Source organism: Mesocricetus auratus, unplaced genomic scaffold (assembly GCF_017639785.1).
Source record: "Mesocricetus auratus isolate SY011 unplaced genomic scaffold, BCM_Maur_2.0 Super-Scaffold_100019, whole genome shotgun sequence".
NCBI classification, from domain to species: Eukaryota; Metazoa; Chordata; class Mammalia; order Rodentia; family Cricetidae; genus Mesocricetus; species Mesocricetus auratus.
The window spans coordinates 34,633,181-34,654,491 of record NW_024429200.1 but is presented as its reverse complement, the minus strand read 5'-3'; the positions used below and the strand labels follow the sequence as shown (position 1 = coordinate 34,654,491).

Sequence of the window (21,311 nt, the reverse complement as noted above, 5' to 3'; positions counted from 1 at the left end):
TTAGTTCAGTTCACATCTTAAAATAAGGCTCTGCACTACTTATGAGAGAAGGTATGATCCCAGAAGAAGCAAAACTGTCGGTGCCTTGAGCTCTTGCTGTGGCTTCCCAACTCTTTCTGGCCGTTGTTCTAACAACCACCTTGGAACGCATTAAGGGAACAGTGGAAAGGGGGGCAAGATGGGAAAGTATTTTCAGAGGAATGCCCTGCTCACCTTGCTCCACAGTTATGCTTTTTAATTTACTCACTGGGAAAGAGATCCACATTGTAACTCCACAGTGAGAAGTTAAGCTCTAGAGTTACCTTTCCTATAAAAAAAACCAACTAGCACTCAGACAAGAGATAAGCTCGCCATTTTCCTCAAAGCACTTCTATATGTGCATGACTGACTTCAAAATTCATTGCTATAACATTCAAGATAAAATTTAATTCTGAAATTTTAAGTTGAACTTCACAGACCACTGCTTCCCTCATTCTCTCTTGCCTCCCTCTCAGACTTCATTTATGTGTATTTCGAATCTTTTCCGTCATTTCCAAACAAGTTATCCATTAAGCCGCCCTGAAATCTGATTCTTCTGAATCCAGTTATCCTAGCTAATTCTAGATATGACCTGCATAGAAATGCTACCAGGATTATGGGAGAAGGGAGAGTTAGAAGAGGGATATGTTGTGCCAACTGTGATTTATTCCACGTGCTACACTTTCACCGGACTGAGTGAGAAGCAATTCTCCATCAACCTACAGATAAGAAATTAAAGATGGAAGTTTGGTGTGATACCGACCCTGAGGCTTTCAATTTTCCCAACTGGAGTGTTTTTACTTACACAGGTCACACTCTGCATTGCTTGAGAGTTGACATATCCATTTCAAATGCACTGTCTCATTTAATCACTTAAGAAGCTTGAGAGAGAATGTCATCCCCACTGGAACAGAAAAGGAAGTTGAGGCACAGAGGGGCTCCATATTTGTGCAATGTCATCCAGCTTGTGAGTGACAAGGCCAAACTTTTGGCTCTAGTGTCACAGGAATGGGTTTCAAATCCACTTCAGCCATCAGCCACCAACACATGGTGGAAAGAATGCGAAAGGAGAAGAAATAGTTTCCTAGAATAAAGCTCCAGCAGGCGGTGAGTCCTCCAGCTGATAACTGAGCATCAATTTCCTTTGAAATGCATGGCCCTAAATAATCAGCTTGTGTCTGAAGGTACAAAAGGCTTAGTGCTATAATTCATGTTGTCGATCCTGATCTACAATTAGATTCACAGGACCTGGGTACTGTGATTGAAGGACCCATTGATGCTATCTCTTTGTCAATATAGAAAATTGCTTATATGTTCATATCTTCATAATATCTACTTCTTATTAAAAAGAAAAATGCAGTAGGCTATCTTCCATCTATAATAAGTTTGATAAAGTCACCATACTTAAAAATCCACATTTAAGGCAACGAGATAAAAGTTGTCTTACCCCTCCTTCATGTCATTAATAGGAAGCGGCACCCTGCCACCCCTGTCTAGGGCCGACGTGATGTTTATAGCGTTGAGGCGCTCTGGTTGCCACACATTTTTGACAGCCCCAAGAAAGTCTCCAAGAACCTCACTGGCCAATATTTCTTCCACATTCATATTTTTGATGAAGAATTCTGCTTGATATGGCAACGGGAATTCTAGTATTGATAAAAAGGGATATGCATATCTTTAATGAAGCAACCTCTTAAAAAGAACAATTTGAGTTTTGCTGAGTTCTGTTATAGTCCTAGCATTAAGGAGCCATATAAACAGTTAATTCTCCATCTGTATGGATCCTGATTCTTGGACTAAACAAACTGTGACCCAAAATTGTTCCTAGAAAATACATCTGAGTGGAGGGCGTAGTATACATCTCTAGTCCCAGCACTCAGGAGGCAGAGGCAGGCTGATCTCTGTGAGTTGGAGGCCAGCCTGGTCTACATAGTGAGTTTCAGGACAACCAGGATTATATAGTGAGATTCCTGTCTCAACAACAGCAACAAAATTATGTCTGTACTCAACAGATACAAATTCATAAACTTTCTTGTCGTTAATCTCTAAATAATATGTCAACTATTTATATAGAACCTACATTGCAGTTTTACCAGACACAATCTAGAGATGATTCACATATGGGAGGGTATATGCAGGTGATATTATATAGGGGATTAGAGACAGGTCTAGGAAGCAGTTCCTGGTGGGTACTGAGAGATTTCTGTGACTTCAAAGGATTCTCTGTAACTAACTGATGATGTTCTAAGAACATAACAAACATTAGACATTGAACTGTATTTACAATATAAAAAAATCCTTGGTTCATGGAGGTAATTTGTAGTTACAGAATTTAAACAGAGAAAGAAAAGACTGACTAAGCCTGTGTTTTTAATTTACAGTATTTCTGATATTGTTTGGAACATGCTACCAATCATTGCTTTTTTCTATGATATTCATTACATAACAGGTGAGAATTCTAAAATTTTGTGAGCTTTTTTTTCTTTCAAAATGTTCACTAAAATTCTCCTTTAAAAAAATTAAGCTGAATGTTGGTGGTGCACTCCTTTAATTCCAGGGAGGCAGGGGCAGGAGGATCTCTCTGAGTTCAAGGCCAGTCTGATCTACAGAGCTAGTCCCAGAATAGCAGGGACTACACTAAGAAACCCTGTCTTGAAAAACAAACGAACAAACAAAAAATTAAATATACTTTAAAGAAACCTAATATGAAATTCAGTCTATTAATATAAGAAACACAATTAAATAAACATTTTAGTTTCTCAACTGTTATTCTTGAATTATTGACATTTTCCCCTATATTATGATTGTTCTTTTAAGGTTAAAAATGTTTTCTTCTTACACAATACTACTTCTGCAACAATAAGAGTTAATTTAGAGACTTTTTATAAACCAGGACAAATGAAGAGATTCATGTGGATCAGAACAGCAGGAAAACCAGCAGGTTCTTTTACCCCCACACTTTCAGTGGAAGATTTATCTTTAGAGATGTTCAGAAAGACACAGTAATTTGAATTTATCTCAGCCAATTTTTCTCTAAGTTAGAGAGTGTGTGTATAATGTGCTCAGCAGACTTCAAACATATGGTAAAAACTCATAAAATATTAAAACTTTAGCCCTTATTTTAACATGAAAAGGTTCATTTATATGATTATTTCTGGGTTCTAAACAGACTTAATGTCTCCAATACTAATTATACTATGCACATTCTCTATTTAAACAAAATTGTGAATTTGTAAATTAACCCACTCTTGTTTAATAAATGGAAGATAAAATACATAATAAGTACTTGACATGTTAATGACCTCATTTCTTGAAAGACTCTTTGATATTAATGGAAGCTAGACACTAGAGATTCGGAAAGGGAGACAGCTCTGGCCATAGTCTTCTCCAGAGCAGCGGAGCAGGCGGTGACCACTCCTAAAGCCACAGCTCTGTAAGGCCCTACTAACAGAAAATTCTTTCCTTCTCTCCTGCAGGCACTGATTTGGCTCATGATTTTGCTAGATTTATTCAATGCATTGCCCATATGTAGTCTTCTAAAGTATGATCATTTCATTCTCTTTTTTGCAGATAAATTCTCAGTTATATTGTTATATATTAATGCATTTCCTCTTTACATAGTATAGTAGCTTAATAATATGACACTTTCCCCCATGCCTAGAAATAGTCACACAAATGAATCGTGAAGGAGAATTTCTTAGTGGTAAATTATACAATAAATAATATAGTTTTAGATGTGCCAGATATAGACAATTACTTTTTCTCTAAATATTTTTATATTAAGCTTCTATAAAAACCCTGAAAACCTCCACTCTACCCCTCTCCACACCATCCCAGCCCACCCATCTTATTATCAGCACTACTTTTGGAGAACTACTCTCTGGCTCTTCCTGATCCATTCAGCCCCACTTAGTGGTTCCCTTTCTGAGATCTGCTACAAGGCCTTGTGGTTGCTACCATATGCCTCCAAGGCTCTGGGCTGCGCAGCTTGTCTGCTGTCTCTGGGCCAAGAACAACTTACTGCCAGGTCTTTCTGGGATGAGTCACAGGAGCTTTCTAACTCTGGGGAAATCCCATGCTGGCTATATTTGGAAATCAAAAAGGCCAAGAGAACAGTAGGCCAACGGATTGGTGGCAGGCCTCTGAGGTGCTAAACCCAATTTAGGGATTCACTTTATGCACGCCCCTTGAGCGCTGTGCTGTGTGCAACTACATGACTAATTTCCCATTAGGTCACTCAGAGTAGAAGACAACGGGACGAGGAGCTGGACTGAGCATGGCTACCTTGATTTACAACTTTGTTATTCCTTTTTCTAAGCCTTATCTGAGACGAATAGCATGAGTGAAGGCCATGCTCAAAGACATTCATTTTCAAGTACATATGAATCTTGTCTAGACTGGCAAGGACAAATGTGTGACCTTTCTAGTTTAGTGGTTTTCAAACTGTTTGGGGTCATTGAACCCTATGTAGAATAGAAGTGGAACATATCTGCCTAAACTCTAAATGGAGTCCTCTAAAATATTACCCCCCCCACTCGCTAACACACGGTTTCTACCCCATGTGACATTAACACCCATTATAGGTTGTGGATGTCTACTTCCCACAGCAGAGACCAGACTAGAGAAGGAGAAAGACCCAACTGCAGATCAGGCTCTCTTCCAGTCTGGAATATCTGACAAAGATGTGGTCTCTTAAACCTGTAACTACAAGAGCCCAAAGTCACCACAGTGTAACTATGTGACTCCAACCATGAATCCACAAACAGGAAGAAAAAGACAATGATTCTACCAACTTAAGAGTTCTTAACTCTACAGGAACAGCTTAAACTAGATACAACTATCCAATCCTAATTAAGTCAAGAAGCAGGTTCCCTGATCTATGGATGCCTAAAGAACATGGAACATGCAGAGGGTGGAAGTGTGGAGAGGGAACGTTTTGTCTAGGATCACAGAATTAGACCTTAAACTCGTTTTCATGTATAAAGAGCACTTTACATTTTACCCTGGTATAGTCGTCTGCAGTTGATACTACTAAAACACATAAGGGAAGACCCACTGAGGGTGGTTCAAGTCTTCAAGCAAGCCTTCCAGGTACATACTGCCAATTTTGTACTTAATTCTTTCTTTTATATAGTCTAAGGGCAACTTTTAATCAGCTTTACTGAGTTATCATGAACTTCAAAATACTAGTTTCTGGCAGAATGCCTTGTTTTCTACCAGTGAACAGGATCAGTCATTCCCCACCAAGAATATTCTCATTTTTCTCCTTTTCAGAGGAAAAGGTTGGTAACAGCTCCCTTCCTGTCATTGTCTTTTCTAGCAGAAGAATAGAGAATATTAACCATAAGTTTCTAATGGTACCTAAAGTATTTTCTCTTTCTTTTTTTAACATTTAAGACTCAATAGATGCATTTCTGTGAGTTTGAGGCCAGACTGGTGTACAGGGCAAGTTACAGGACAGCCAGGGCTACACAGAGAAACCCTGTCTTGAAACACAAATCAAAATCATCATCATCATCATCATCATTATCATCATCCCACAAGTTTGGGATATGGGATTGTAAAATTTTTCCTCTTTCCTCCCTCTAGGTCCTCCGGACTAATTTTCCATGAGCCCTTCCCCTCCCCTCAAGTTAGTATCCTCACTAAAGCATTCTAAGTGTTAAAAACATTTCCTAGTCTTTGCCAAATAGGATAAAAAGTATAAGCATAATTTTTCCAATTCTTGTGTCCCTTCAAAACCCTCAAGAAATCATTTAGAGTTTGAGCATGTTCCTCTAAGTTGTTGATGGACTCTAGCATTTACTGACACAAATGAGCAAATTTAGCTAATTAGCTAACTATGTACCCCAAGTCCTCAAATCACAGTTTATCTTTATATGCAGCTAAACTACTTATAATTACACTAAAGTTAAATATAAAAGTAGCTACTAATGACTCTGTGTTCTTAGACTTAACTCCCAGGCTTCAGAGCAGACTTGGAAGCAAGTGCATCTTAGCACCTCTTCAGCACTGACGTAGCAAGGCTTGAAGACATCAACATCTGGTGAAGAACCAGCCTCAGTTGGTCAGCACAGTAAACCACTTTTATAAAGAGTTAGAAATGGCTTGCTTTTCTTTCCACATTTTACTACTTCATCAGTTGTAGTAGGTATGTGATGCTTTGTAATCCACAATTACATTTTATATTTATGAACACAATGAAATCCTTTTAATAAATGTGAAATGATCATCAACGTATTTTCCACACTTACCTTCTGCTGACATTATATTGATTATCAAATTATGCCTTGCAGTCTCAAAGGTGCGTCTATTGTACGCAGTTATCTATTAGAAAAGGAAAATCATGTTTAGGAAGTGAAATGCTTTGTTAAATGCAACTCATTAAAGACAAAATGAAAACAAATCATTTTTTCCATTTTTATTATTTGTTGATATATCTAGAAATTTTCCTTCTTGGGCAATAACTACCCAGAACATTTAAGCAGTATTGTAAAAAAAACAAAAACAAAAACAAAAAACAAAAAAAAAAAGAAATTAAGTAGTCAGGTCTATTTAACATGCTAAAACAAAAATTTAAATACAGAAAAATTCTTTCACAGAAAGTCATTAGGCACAAGAGGCAATATAGATGGGTCATTAGAAGACAGATGAACCATTATGAGTGACTTGCTGGTGATATACTAAGATTAAAACAAAAGAAAACAACACACACACACACACACACAAACACAAATCCTAAGTATGTATGGTTGTGCTGGTAAGTTGATTTGAAAAATCATCATGAAGAGTGAACTGTAAACCAAGCACACCAATGTTGCACTTAGTGCTGAACTGCACCGCAGTCAAAAGATGTCATAAATCACACTTTTGTGATGTAAATATGCCTCATGATGAATAACGCAGTAAGGATCGTCATCTACAAATCGTAAGAGTGCATGCTCAAAAGTCACACATCAGCATATCAAATAGTAAAATGTTAGTAAATACTTGCAGGGTCAGTGAACTTATATGGAAGTCAGCCCAGAAAGGGCTACCAGAGACAAACATGGCTTCAGAACTCAGATAATTAACTTTGTAACAGGCATTAAATGATGCAGACACATCTGGAGTACCTCAACAAAACCAAATGACCATGTCAAACTCTTAAGATCCCAGCTCTAAGTTTCTGGCGGTGACTGCAGCTGTAGGTGACATCAAAATAGAAGATTGGAAGAGAACTGTCTTTAACTAAGAGAGAAGACCCTGGGCACTCAACAAGCACAGGAGATGTTTACATATCAATAGGACTTTGAGAGAAGTAGGTTACAATTAAAACAGCAAGATTCAGAATTGGGGAACAAATAATTTCAAACCTTTGGCAATATCTATTCTGAACAGTACACCAACCCACAGAGTTAAAGGAGTTTCTCTCTCTCCAACTTGTCAAAATTCCACTGGGGTTGCCACTTTCTTCCTCATAGACACATGATCAGCAGGGCTTACCTCAAACATTAAGACTACCTACCAGACTAAGTAGGAGAGAGTACTGAATCCTAACCACTAGACCACCGGGGACGCTAGCTACCAAAACCGAGTAGGAGTTATTTTTCTAACATGTTTAAAATCTAAATATTTCAAATACATAGTTACTGAATGGATTAATTCCTAGATTGATATAATTAAATCATGATTTAAGACATAAAATTGACTAAATGGAAGAATATATTAAAATCCTATGCTTATTACACTATTCAGATCTACTTGTACTCTATAAAAGGTTATGTTAGGTTTTCATTGATACTTTTTAAGCATATTATTTGATACAGACTCATAACATTTAATGTGTGTGGTGACATATAAGCACATCGTGACTGTTCTTGAACTCACCCCGACAATGTTACTGCTCGCCTGTCTTAGGCCCAGACTACTTTCCAGCAGTAGCTGAAAACGTGAACTTATGTTTAAAATCCCATTTATTTAATGAGATTACAATCTCATTTACTTATTTACTTGGGATCTCATTTACTTATTAAAAAACATGTAGACTAAAATATATTGCCTACTTTTGCTTGTTTTGAACACTGTAAGACTGGTCATCTACATACCATCCACATATAGTCTTGTGATTGGTCTCCCCACCTTCCCGCTCAACATTGTGTTTAAAACTTTATCCATTTTGCTGGACAAGCCTCAATTCACTTTTCCTCTTAATATTTACCACATGCTGTTTAGTGGGTTTCCAGTGCTCTGCTTTATAAACAATGTTCAAAGAGTGTGTCCATACACGCCTTCAGGTGAATTTTGCAAGTAGCTTCTTTGAGTATATATTTAGACCTGGCACTGCTTAGTGATATAGTATACTGATACTTACACATGGGGCATGATTTCATGCCAGTCCCACAGTGGTTATATCCAATCCACACATTCCCCTGCAATGCAATAATGATAAAATTCTCACTAATGTCTGAGTATGTATGTTGTTTGTTACTAGTAAGAAGAGGCATCTTACTTGAGCTCATGGATATTTGTGTGTCCTCTTCAATAGATTATCTTTTTCTTACCGAATTGAGAATTTCTTTTCAATTTCAGGTACCCTATAGTAGGGCACAAGCAATGGCAGTATCTTCCTTCTCCTGTTCTCCAGCCCATCACTTAAAGAATCTCTTTTGATGAACAGTTCACAAACATAATGGTGAAAATCATATGCTTTTCTCTCAAAAGTATGCAGGTGATATTTAAATCTATTCTTGTCCCCAAGTAAGCAAGAGAATCTTCTATATTTTAATATAATAATTTAACCTTTTGTTTTACACACTTAATGCCTAATCTACCTAGATTTGTACTTAGAGTTTAATATAAAGGATCAAACTCTATGGTTGGTATGAAGGATCTAATTCAAATGGCTAACAATGTTTCTGAGCACTAGTTAAAAAATAGACACTCCTTTTCCCAATGGCACGTGGCACCAACTCTTCAAACCCCTATCACTCACTGTGTGGTCTGTCTCTGTCCTTGCTACTCAATCCTTCAGCTCATTTGTCCATCCCTGTGTCACTGCAACTCTGTAATAATGACCGTGGCTTTATGGAAATCTGGATGCCTATGGGAGAAAAGAGACCTTCTCCTTATTCTTCTTCATTAGGGCTTAGTTAATTCTGGCATATAACCCTCTCATACATGTAAGAAACAGTCATGTTCTGTTTTTAAAAATCCACTGAAAACCATATTGGCATTGTACCGAATCTATAGATTAGGAGAAATTATGCCATTATCACACTATGTTCCTATTACTGAAATTACTATTTATGCAAATTTTACATTATTTGTATTATATTTACTCCCAGTACATTGTAGTTTTGTCTCTATTGAAAACACATGCTTCTTTGAAGCATCTATTTCTCAGTACTTTTTGTTCATGTGCAGAAATGTAACACATTCATATTTATCATAGAGCTAATTGCTAGTCTTTCATAATATTTTAATAGTCCATAGACTTTATACTATTGACTGTTCAACTTCTTTCTTTCAAATTGGGAATTTGATTTCATATTCTTCCCTTCCCTAGCTATGATTTCTAATATATTCTATAATAAAATATAGAGGATGTCATTCTTGTTTTGTTTCCAAATTTAAGTGAAATTTCTCTAATGATTCCCTACTTAGAATGATGTTTGCTATTCTTCTGGGGGGAAATTATCATGTTAAGGAAGATCACGTTGATTCTTTGTTTAAAAAGAGTGCAACAGAGGGCTTGGAGAGAAGGCTCGTCAGTTAAAAGCACTTTCTACTCTTGCAGAGGACTTGAGTTTGGTTCTCGTCACCCATATCAACAGTGAAACACTATTATCTTTTAATTATAACTTTTAAAGGAAGTATTAATTTAATTTAAATTACCATTATCATTGCTGTTACGGGTTTTAACTTCTCATGCCTTATAGGTGCTTCTATGCTGGCACTAGAAAAAAATGGTGACTTGTAATACCCCAATGGCTTTCAGAATACAGATCGCAGTTTTCACAGCCCATCACAGCTTCCGCGGCCGTCCGGGGATCATCTTAGCGATACTGGTAACTCCTGCTCCTATCATCTGTCCCCTGGAATGAACCCTAACTTCTAACCACGCATAGCTCTCTGAAATCATATACTTTTCCACACCTCCCTGATTTGTTTGTATTTGGGGGTGGGTGGGGTGTGCCTTTATTGTTGTTTTGCTTTGTTTTGCAGTACTGGAGATGAATTTGCAAATGTGCTTGCCATCTTCTCTACCACTAAGCTAGAGCCCAGACTCTATTTTCAAAATCTGTAAGGACTGACTCCTTCACCCAGGAAGTCTTCCTTGACGTGTGTGAACTGGACTCCTGAGCAACTTCTGATGATAGCACTTGTCACAGCATTGGGTAGATGTATATTTCTCTCCCAAGATATTCAGCCCCTAGACCATAATGCATGGCTGAATGTGCTTGTCATTCATCCCTCAAACCCTAGTCACCCTTCACAATGTTTGGTAATTAAGATGTCTAGTGAGTGACTTTATTTCAGTAAGCATGAAATTTGAATTAAAAATATAGATTTGATTCGACAATTTGGCTCAGTGGGTAAATACACTTACTGCCAAGCCTGAAGACCTGAGTGTGATCCTCAGGACACACAGGGTGGAAGGGGAGACTCCTGAAAGTTGTTCTCTGACCTCCACAAATACATCCAGACACTTGTGCACTCACACACATATACACACAGAAATAACTGAAATAATTTTTAAAATATAAAACAAATAAATGTTTTACGTTTGCATTTATTTTATTAGACTTTATATTTAAGTTTCTTTTAAGCATCATTTAATTTTTCACCAATTTAGTTTATCATTTTTAATATAAATGTTGAAATAGCAAACTTTATAGAGAAGATTATTATGTGCCAAAACATTGGTGAGTACATTTCTATGTTAAAAAAAATCTTAAAAGTCATGGCTACATAACTTTAATTTCAACATTTAAAACAAGTGATAAAAAAACATAGTATTGCTTGTTCAAAATAAAGTACCTCAATGATGGTTGGTTTCCCCACATTTTCAGCTGTTGGAGACCCATACAGAACCCCATCACTGTATGGTGTCCTTTGAATGTATCGAAGCCATCCAGGTCTGTCTGGGTAACCCATTAAATTTGTGTTAAATGTTATAGGATCATTACTAACCTCACCTAGATAAGGAATAGAGAATTAAGACAAAAAACATTTATTTTCAAAAATGTTTCTTTGGTACTATAAATCAAAGCATACTATCTGAAAAAAAATATTTGACATTTGTAGCAAACTAATACACAAATGAAAAAAACTTCATCTAGAAATTTTGACTTTAGTCATACACGTAATGAAAAATATCCTTTTGGTTGTTGAATTGGTCTGGAGAGCTAATAAATAACAGTAGCAAATTCTAACAATTGGTACTATTTTGAAGACAATACTTTAGGACATTTTCACCAGTAAGACAACAAGTATCGTTCATAAATATCTCCCCCAAAATGAAATCCTCTGCTAATGAGAGGCATTCCCTTCACGGATCTCCAAACATTATCAGAATAGCAGAAAGATTGGTTAAATAATTATAAAGTTATCATAATGTGTCATAACCGTATACTTTTCTTTATGTGTAACAACTGCTGTCCAAAAGCCTTAGCCATATAATTTTCTAAAAAATGGAACGTCTCATAAGAAAACACTTTAAGAGTAACTGATGGAAAAGACTCATTTTCCTGTTAAAAACAGGGTTACCTTCATTTTATGAATGTCAGATAAGCTGCTACTCATCATATAACCCACAAAAGAATATCTGTATTAATTCTAATATTAAGCATGTATTCCTCTAAAATTTAATTTTCAGAAGTCATTTTTGTTACTTAAGAGTTATAACTTAATGTTTTCTCTTACTATTCTTTCTGTATCTTCTTAATGTGACCGTACTTGTGGTAATTCAAAATAACATTAAACCAATAGTGAATTAAATGTTTTAATAATTGTTATTACTTTGAAGGAAAATGAATCATTACATTATTAAGAACTTTTGCTAAACTGCCTCATCAACTAAAGGTTTTTAAAACATTGATACTTAATATCTTATTTCATTCTCTTACACAACAAATATATAGTTTTCTGAAAAAATGTAAGATACTAAGTCAGAGTATAGAAAATCATAATTGGGTACAGCTGTAATTATTATTGTGTAACTAATAATGTTATGTCAGGGACATAACATTCAAGAATGAAGCTTGAGAAATATGTACTCTCTAAAATTAAAAAATCTTTTCCTTTTACAACTAAATTTCTAATGTCAAAATGAGAAAGATCCTCAAACAACCAATTTTTCACATATCCAAATCATTTAAAATAGTGTTAACTGTATTTGATTTCGTATCAGCCAGGTTCCGTGCAATGAAAAAAAATGTTTAACCCTTCTTCCCTCCTTCCGAGAACCTACCAGGCTTTGGGTAAGGTGGAAATTCACCCTTAAAATACTCTCTCTCCAAAACATGAACAAAGAGGACACCTGCAGACGGGTATACGTTCCGATCAGCATGCACCTTTGAGAAAAGAGTGTACACTGGAAGCAGAGGGGAAAGAAGAGAGACAGGGGATAATCAGAATGGCCCTCGGTAAATCAGCATCGGCTGCCGAGATGGGTTTCACTATACAGAAACAGCTTGGAAAACCAAAGCAATACACAGGGGAACCGTTAGTGCATATTTGATTGAAAGGAGTTTGATTGATTAGGACACAGCAAAAGAAAACTCTCCTGGCTTGTGTTTAGAAACCATTAAAATACTGAACAAGTAAAATAACATACATTATATTTAGTATTTTTAATTGCCATTAAGCATAAAGACAAAAATATCATATTGATGATTTATTTGTTTCAAAAACATTACCAACAAAATACATATAGTAAGAACTGATAAACTTCATAATTAGTACAGCTTCCCCTTTCCCTTTTTAAAAAGCAAATAGAGTACTTTTAAAATAATGAATACTATTACTTTGCAAGTAACAGTACTCCCACCAGAATATATGCAGCAACTCATTTATACTTAGGAACATTTTCGAACAACTTTCTCCATGCATGCTAAAATCTTTCCTAGAAACAATTACTTTATTTCATGTCTCCTGATTTGGGCATCTAATAATTAAAATAGCACAATCTATTCCATTATGCTAGCTCCTAAATAAGCAGCAACAATTACACAACACATTTCTGGACAAATCATTCTTTAGGCTAACTGGGACCAATTTCATGATTCACTGTGACTCAGGACATAAGATTCAGTGCAGGAAAACGGCTAAATTGGTCTGATTAGTTTCTACCTCTTGTTTTTCCTCTGATATCATCTCCACCAATACATTATGACCATCACCTCTTTTCACCCCTGCAATGTCTTTTGGGATTCTAGCTTCATGATTAGCCAGTAGCTGCAATTTGTATACAGATAAACCCTATCAATCTTGTCCTTTCACTTAGTCACTGATGGATTTGTAAACACGGTAATTAGCTTCAGGAACCCCAAGACTGATCACGCCAAGCTCACAACTTGCTAAAAGCACTACACAGCCAGATCACTAACAGTAAAGTTTTTAGCATTAACAAAAGAACTCCCACAAAGTGTTTCTCCCTCTGAGAAAACTTGACCCACTGTTCTGTGGAGAGCTGCCCATAAAAAAAGAAGAATGAACCAAAACATTTTGGTTGTAGTTTCATGTATCCATAACTTGACTACTAAAACTACAACTTCAAAGTCTATGGAGTGGCCAGATGTGGTGGCTCACGCCTGTAATTCTATCTCTCAAGGGATCTGTACAAGGATTGCTTTGAGTTTAAGACAAGCCTTGGTTATAGAATAAGTTCAGGGCAGCCTGGATGACAGAGCAAGATCTTCTGTCCAAATAAAGTAACCACAACAAAAAAGGCTTTGCAAACAAATAAACAAACAAACAAACAAATAGAAAGAAGCTTCAAGATAGTTTAACCAAGTTTGTGGAAAGACACCGATGTGATTGACACTGAACAGGTAAAGTCTTCCCTTGCCGTTGCTACTGCCAGCTTTGACTTAAGGACTACTTACTCACCTGGGGAGATGATGATCACATTCCAAATAATAATCACTGAATCAGAGAAAAATTGTAAGGATGGAAATATGAGAATCTGAATTTCTTTTCCCAGTTCAATGTGCCCTAAATGTCAAATGGTGTTGGAAATGTACAGACCACAGAGACCCAAGCCCTGTTTCCCACAAGGCAACCATCCAATTTGGGAGACCAACATCTTTTTCACTAGGTATTACCCCAGAGATAGAAGCTGTTCTGGCAATACCATGAAGAGTGGGCTGTCTCTGGAAAGATCTTGTGGGGGGGGTGGTAGATTTAATAGTTTCTCTGGCTGTTTACAAGCCAGAGAAAGGGCATTCAGGCATTCAGCCGTGAAAGCAGGCGAGATGCAAGAGTGGGGCATCGTGGGAACCCTTTAAAGAAAGTAAGTAAGCTAAATATGCACAATCCTGGGATTCATGTCAGAAGAAAACAAAAGCTGGGAAGAAAAAAATCAAATTGTGAAGAGTTTCAAACTGCTTCTGAGAAATTACTTTTCTCTATATTAAAGTTGTTAAAATTCCATATCTCAATCTTATATCCAAAGTACAGGAAGATCTAAATGAATCTCTTCTGAACATATCTGATGTATTAATCTTTCTAGAGATGAAAACATTGTGCAGTGCAATACTGAGTTTTATTTTCCTTGTCATTTTTTAATACCTTGAGGAGTGTTGAGCATATTTAAATAGGTTTATTGATGCCTGTGGAATGAATGAATACATTCTAATACAAAGCAATGCAGAGACAAACACAGGTCTCATGCTAGGGAGCTAAACATATATGACACTTCATTTAAGGTATAGTATTCTGCAGATTACGGTCCTCCATTTCCATCATAAAGTAATAGCCTCTTTTAGTGTTTGCTACGCAAAGTGATATATGTCAGCTTGTGAGGCAAAAGGAAATGTTTCTCACATTAAATAACACTGAAATAATTCTATTTTCTATATAGCCCTCATAGAGTCTAACACGATCCCATTAAAGGGTACCTATCATTCCATATCACCCCACCATGACTAGTATAGAACCCCTCAGATTCTACCCTTACAAAACAAAACAAGCAAACTAAAACTATTTCTCCAGTGTATAGAGTTAAGCACAAACCGCCATGGCCTTTTCAGGCTTTAAGATGACATGCACTTTTTTTTATTCATGTGCACTCAATTGCTGTTCTGCAATCTATTGAACTGTACCCTTGCTGGTCAGTTACCTTGGCAACTCCACAGTAATGCCTGCTTCTCTTTAAGTATAATATGCCATTCACTGAAGAAAAACATGATACAGATGCAGGACATATTCATCATCTAGAAATGGAAAATGACTAAGCCACTATGTTTTGTTTGTGAAAATAATACTTCCTTTCTTTACAATGGGTTTAAATTATGGGCACCCACACAACATACTTAGAGAAGAACCCTTTCCCTGTCCCTTTGTTATTTGCAAAACAAATAGCTCTTCACAAGAGGCTATTTGGGCAGTAGTTACACCTATGCTTCTTTTCAAAAGCAAAGTGACAGAGAATTTGAAATCTGGGCTGTTGCTCTTCTAAACACAAGCTCTGTCAATAATGTTCATAGGGTCTGCACAAACAACCATAGAAACTGCCTCTTGGAGTTAACGCCTGTGGCATTCACAGGTGCCTAGCAGTATCCACAAACAACAAACTTGATACATATTATTATTTTTCTTAATAATAAGTATGAAAAAATGAAATGTTAATACCCTAAGAAAGCACAGCACGAAGATCTGATCATCTCCACAACATACATGTGTACAGCACAGTGCTAATCAAGGCAAGGTCACAGGGTCTGGCTTCTCTGTCTCACACGGTTCTGTAATCTTGTACAGCTGCAAATCCATTACCTCTGCAAACATGCCACTGGAAACAAATGAAACTGAAAACCAGTATGTAGCTAAATCCCTGCAAATCTTAGCAACATTAGTGGGCAAAACAATTAAAGCAAAAGTTCAACCCATGGAGAATCAAAAACATCTTTGTCAAATAGAAAAGATGGCTATGGTTATAAAGATTAAAACTTTTGAAAATGCATTGCCAGAAGCAATAGAACTTATTTAAAAACAAATCTCATGTCTGAGTACGGAAAATAGTGCTGGAAAATAATTTCAATATTTTACCCTCCCTAAGCTCCTATGTCTCTCATTATCATGCGACCATAATCTTATTCACAGAAGTATTATTTGCATGTTTAGTCACAGGGAATATAGAAAAGGTCAGGACATTTCAACAACTCTATATTATGTGACAGTAGATAGCCAAGAATCAAATAATAGATCTTGACAGCAGTAGCAATAAAGTGGGACCTCACGCTAGCTAAATTGTGCCCGTCTTCCTTTGCTAAGACTCTGTTAGAAATTTCCTTTCTTGTGAAGAAAAAGGTAAGTGTGTGCATCAGTGTGCTTCCTTACAATTACCTCAAAAACAAAAGCAAACATGGTTATCCTTAACAAACACTGAGGTTTGAAAGAATTACGCTGCTGACGAACCTATAGCAGACCTTCACAATGGCTGTGATTATTATTCTTGAAATGTAAACAAACACACATATGATCCCATCTTTACAAAGAGTCCGAAGAACACATACTGGACCTTTTTTCTTTTTCTGCGTCACTAAGAATACGGGCACAGCCATAAAGATAAAGCAGACATTGAGTGTGAGGCCGGAAAGTTCCAGCTACATATAATCTTAAAGCGGGCTCTCTTTGTAATCTTTGAGAAGAAAGTCATAAATTATTGTCAATACCTGTGTCCAAATAGTCAATGTTAAGTACCAGTTATGTGTATTCCCATTTATAAATGCTTTATCAACAAATTGATGACTTTAAAATATCCGCTTATATTGTCATTTTCTCGTGTTTGTAAGGCTTATAAGGATGGAATAAAATCTCAGATCACCAGGAAGCCCAGGGAATGGAACATGCAGAGCGCTGATGCTCCTAAGGTAGCAGCGGTTGATCCTTTTTCACAATGTTGTAAGATCATCATTTCGCACATCAGTTAGTGTACGCGGATCTATTATACAAGGGGCCGTATGGATTGTTTGGTTGCCCGTCATTTACAAATCACAAAGTGCGTCCCAGCAGGCTAATGCATTTTAAGGTTGTTTTATAGATTTTTGTTTTCTCCCCCGGTAGACACGTTGTCAGCTGTCATTTCTCATTGCTATCAGTATGTTTTCTATAGCAGCTTCTCTGGCCTTTTAAGTTTGCCATTATTAACGTGCTGCAGGTTTAAAAGCCAGACGAGCGAATGAGGTAGTACTGCGTGCTAAATTAAGAGAGGATACGTGCTGTTTCAGCGCGTGCAGTGCTCTGCTAGACGTGGAAAGCCAGAAGCCTGCATCTGAAGGATTAGCTGCCCAAGGACCCTTTGGTGGTGTATTTCCCGATTCTCAGCTGCTGCCGTAAGCCTGTGAATAGCCTCTCTTACTATACTCAGGATGGTGTCATTCCTTGAGGCAAAAGCAGTATAAACTCTGCGCAAAGTCATACATTCAGAAATAAATAAGTGTACAATTTAAAATCTTAATTGAATCCAGATGTTATGTAAATATGAGCTGTCAAATCAAAATGAACATAAGGCATTATGTGAAATAACTTCATGTTTGCTATGTGGGAAACAGACTGCACAATTCTAAACAGAGATTTATGGATTAGATATTACTCTTAGCAGGAGTGACCTAACCAATCTAAGAAGTACCAACATACTATAATGAATAGTTCTCATATGAGACATTAAACGTTTATTTCTAAGAGCATCTCGATTTTATCAGTGTCCTTCGTGTCCAGTCACAGCGAAGTACCAAACAGGTACGTTGGAGACAAATTATTTAAATAAGACAGTATATGTATTTCCAACTGTTCACAGTATTATCTTAATGGAAAATACTATCTGGAATAAATTAGATAAAAACTATGAAGAAGATTTTTCAAGATGCTCAAGCTATAAAGAGGTTACTGACCAGCCACCCATCTTCATACAACTTTAAAAGGCAAAATTTGACCTAAGCCACTGGGCATGAGTAGCATGAAAACCAAACATTTTAAGTACTAGGAGGGGAAATAAGACTTCATTTTTTTCATATTACAGGTTTAAGGGGCTTTTAGCAATCTCTCTGAGACTCAGAGCCCCTGCATACACATCACTGCCTGGAGCTGCTACCCAGCTCATCCCCTGAACACACAGACCCGCACGGGGCCGCTACCCAAAGCATCGGGACAGACTGCAAGATGAATCTTTTTGGTTCTCTGAATCACGATAACTAATCTCGGGCCCTGCAGAGCTCAATAAATTTATGAATTCCTTCCTAATTCATTTTTAACAAGTTATTACACCATTCAAATTGAAATTTAATTATTAAAACCAGATAATTACTGTAGAAAAATATTTTAAGAAATCTTACTGTCCAACCAGGTACACAATGTATTTTCATCCTTTTTTTTTTTTGAAGCCTCTCATTGAGATTTATGCTAGGTTTGATCAATTCAGCTTTATAAATGTTGGCTTTCAATTGAAAGCGTTTCTCTGCTGTCAGCCCTTCACCTCAGGGTATCAAAGGCCGGCGGGCCATTCATTTAGAGGCAGGAAGCTATTGTTTCTCTTGCAGTCACAAATAGTTCATGCCTAAGCTGTGGGATTCATCCTAAGGACAGCATTATATTGCCTCCTTTGCTAAGAGATACAGACACTTCTGTTCATGTGAGGCAGAAATCATGGCTTGGATCTTTTTTCTACAAAAAGGCAGAAGAATTTCATTAAAATTTTTCCTCCTAACTTAAGTTACTAATCCAACTTTTCTTAATTGGAATTATCTTGGTTATTATCTAATCAAATATATTTTCCCCTTTGCCTGTGCGTTTGTGTGGCTTAAATGTCAATAGGAAAAGGGTGCAAACTATTGTTAATGGGTGATCAATAGAACACGGGACTCAGAACGCCAAAAAGTTGAAAAGAGTTTTAGATGTCCTGCTGTCTTGGCATGCAAATATCTTTATTAAAAGACAGATCAAAGCACTACTCCTGACCAAGACATGGCCTTAGCCTCCTATGCAAGCCAGAATTGGCATTCATTTGTTTTCCTAGAAGATTAAGTCCTCCATTTTACTGTATAGGTGACAAAATCGAACTCACAGGGACTAAATGTTTGTTTCACAAGGGAGCTTATCAGTCTGACAATACAAAACACAAGCTAACACATCTGGTAGTTAATGGTTCTGCTACGATAAGATTTAACTTATTAATTCTTTAGTAATTTCTCTGTGATTTATAAAGAATCAGACTTTGATTAGATAATCTAAGCTTCTCAGTTCAGAGAGTTATCTTAATTACACTACAGAACTAAGAAAGGCCAGTTTACACACACACAAACACAAGTAGGAAGAAGCATACTTAGTGGTTTAGGAGAGGAGGAGGCATCTAAATCTTGTAGCTAAGACTCAGAAGGGGAGTCCCACATCTCTTGTACATGGTCCTTCAGAGTCTTAATTTTTTTTACTTTACCTCCTACCATAGGCAAGGGAATATTTTCACCCTAGGGCACTTTCTGTACAGTCATAGAAGAGGTCATTAAGAACCATATTTCTATCTCCAAGTCTGTCTGTCTGTCTGTCTGTCTCTCTCTGTGTATGTGTCTCTGTCTCTCTCTCAGATTTACTTCTATTTTGTGTGTATGTATGAGTATCTTAGTGTATGTATGTGCCCTGGAACTGGAATTACAGTTCATTGTGAGTCACCCACTGTGGTTACTGGGAACCAAACCAAGGTCCTCTAGGAAAGCAGCAAGTGCTCTTAACCACTGCACCATCCATCCATTCCCAACACTCACTTATTTGATCGTTAGTAAAGGAGCCTCCTTTGAGACTGAAGATGAAGCTATGTAATGTACATACTATCTTATCCCATGAACATTTAGTTAAAGTTTAACCTTCAAGTTGAAAATAATTAGGGAATCTAGGCACAATCATTTTGACTTTTGTCTTAATTTCTTAGCAAAAAACCCCACAATGAATCTAAGGATTTTAGAGTGTGAATTTTCTTGGGGGAGGGGAATAAATGAGATAACAAGAAGAAGTGAATACAAAAACACAATAAAAGTTTACTACATGAATATATGGGAATATCAAATAAAAAATGTGCTTTCTATAATTAACATGTGATGGAAATAAGAGACAAGTTAATCTTAGGTATATAAATAGGAAAATATACTTTTTTTCTTTTTTCATGTAAATTTTCCTAAGGATACACACTATAGTTTTAATTTCTCTAAAATTAGTCTAGAATAAAAGAAAGGGGTCCATATTTGAAGTGTTTTTATGACTTTTATAATCACTTAATACATATCAAAGAATAATGTGAAATATGTTGGCATAAGGCATTCAAATTCCTCTGAATTCTATTTACAGAAGTACTATTCCACTGTTTTTGTTAAGAATTAGAGTGTTATTTAGAAATTGTGTCAGAAATAACCACAAAATTAATTTTACTATATAAATGCTCTTATAACAATATGTGCTCCCTTGAAATTGTCAAGCAGACATTGGCATTTATGGTCAAGAACATGACAGAAATGTGAAATCAGACATAGCAGTTAAAACATCCTCACTGCACAAGCTGCTAGCACTTGTACGTTTTTTTTTTTTTTGGTTTTTTTTTGTTTTTGTTTTGTTTTTGTTTTTTGGTTTTGTTTTTTTTTTTGTTTTTTGTTTTTTGTTTTTTGTTTTTTCGAGACAGGGTTTCTCTGTGGCTTTGGAGGCTGTCCTGGAACTCGCTTGGTAGTCCAGGCTGGTCTCGAACTCATAGAGATCCGCCTGCCTCTGCCTCCCGAGTGCTGGGATTAAAGGCATGCGCCACCAACGCCCGGCTTGCACTTGTACGTTTTAAAGCAATGACCCATAAGCTTTCTCTGCAAGTTATTCCAATCACTCAGAAGAATGTTCAAAGTTAAATGGGAAGAGGAAACCAGGAAGGAGGAAAGTCTAAAGGATGAGGAAATAAGAGAATTACAACCCAGATGGTTTCATGGAGAGATTTATGAAGGATTTTCTTTTCTATTTCAAGAGATAGTATGTCTTAAGTTACACATTGAATGTTAGTCTGAGGTCCATTTGGAAACACAACACTGAAAATGAAAGAGATGGTTATCTCTTGGAGTTTCTGGTGG

The 21,311-nt window shown here is 36.6% G+C and overlaps 1 protein-coding gene across 10 annotated transcripts in view; it reads right to left on the bottom strand.

Moving 5' to 3' along the window:
- Nucleotides 1-21,311, bottom strand: part of Sgce (sarcoglycan epsilon) — a 69,427-nt gene that overhangs the window by 30,173 nt on the left and 17,943 nt on the right. For 9 of the 10 annotated variants that reach the window (XM_021234607.2, XM_013122657.3, XM_013122660.3 and 6 more), the window contains 4 exons: nucleotides 12,473-12,595; nucleotides 11,041-11,198; nucleotides 6,273-6,345; nucleotides 1,466-1,664 (listed from right to left, as the gene is read on the bottom strand). In XM_021234607.2, the coding sequence (XP_021090266.1) occupies nucleotides 1,466-1,664; nucleotides 6,273-6,345; nucleotides 11,041-11,198; nucleotides 12,473-12,595 (553 nt within the window). The remainder of the gene's footprint in view (nucleotides 1-1,465; nucleotides 1,665-6,272; nucleotides 6,346-11,040; nucleotides 11,199-12,472; nucleotides 12,596-21,311) is intronic. The other variant, XM_040728584.1, reaches the window with a different exon arrangement.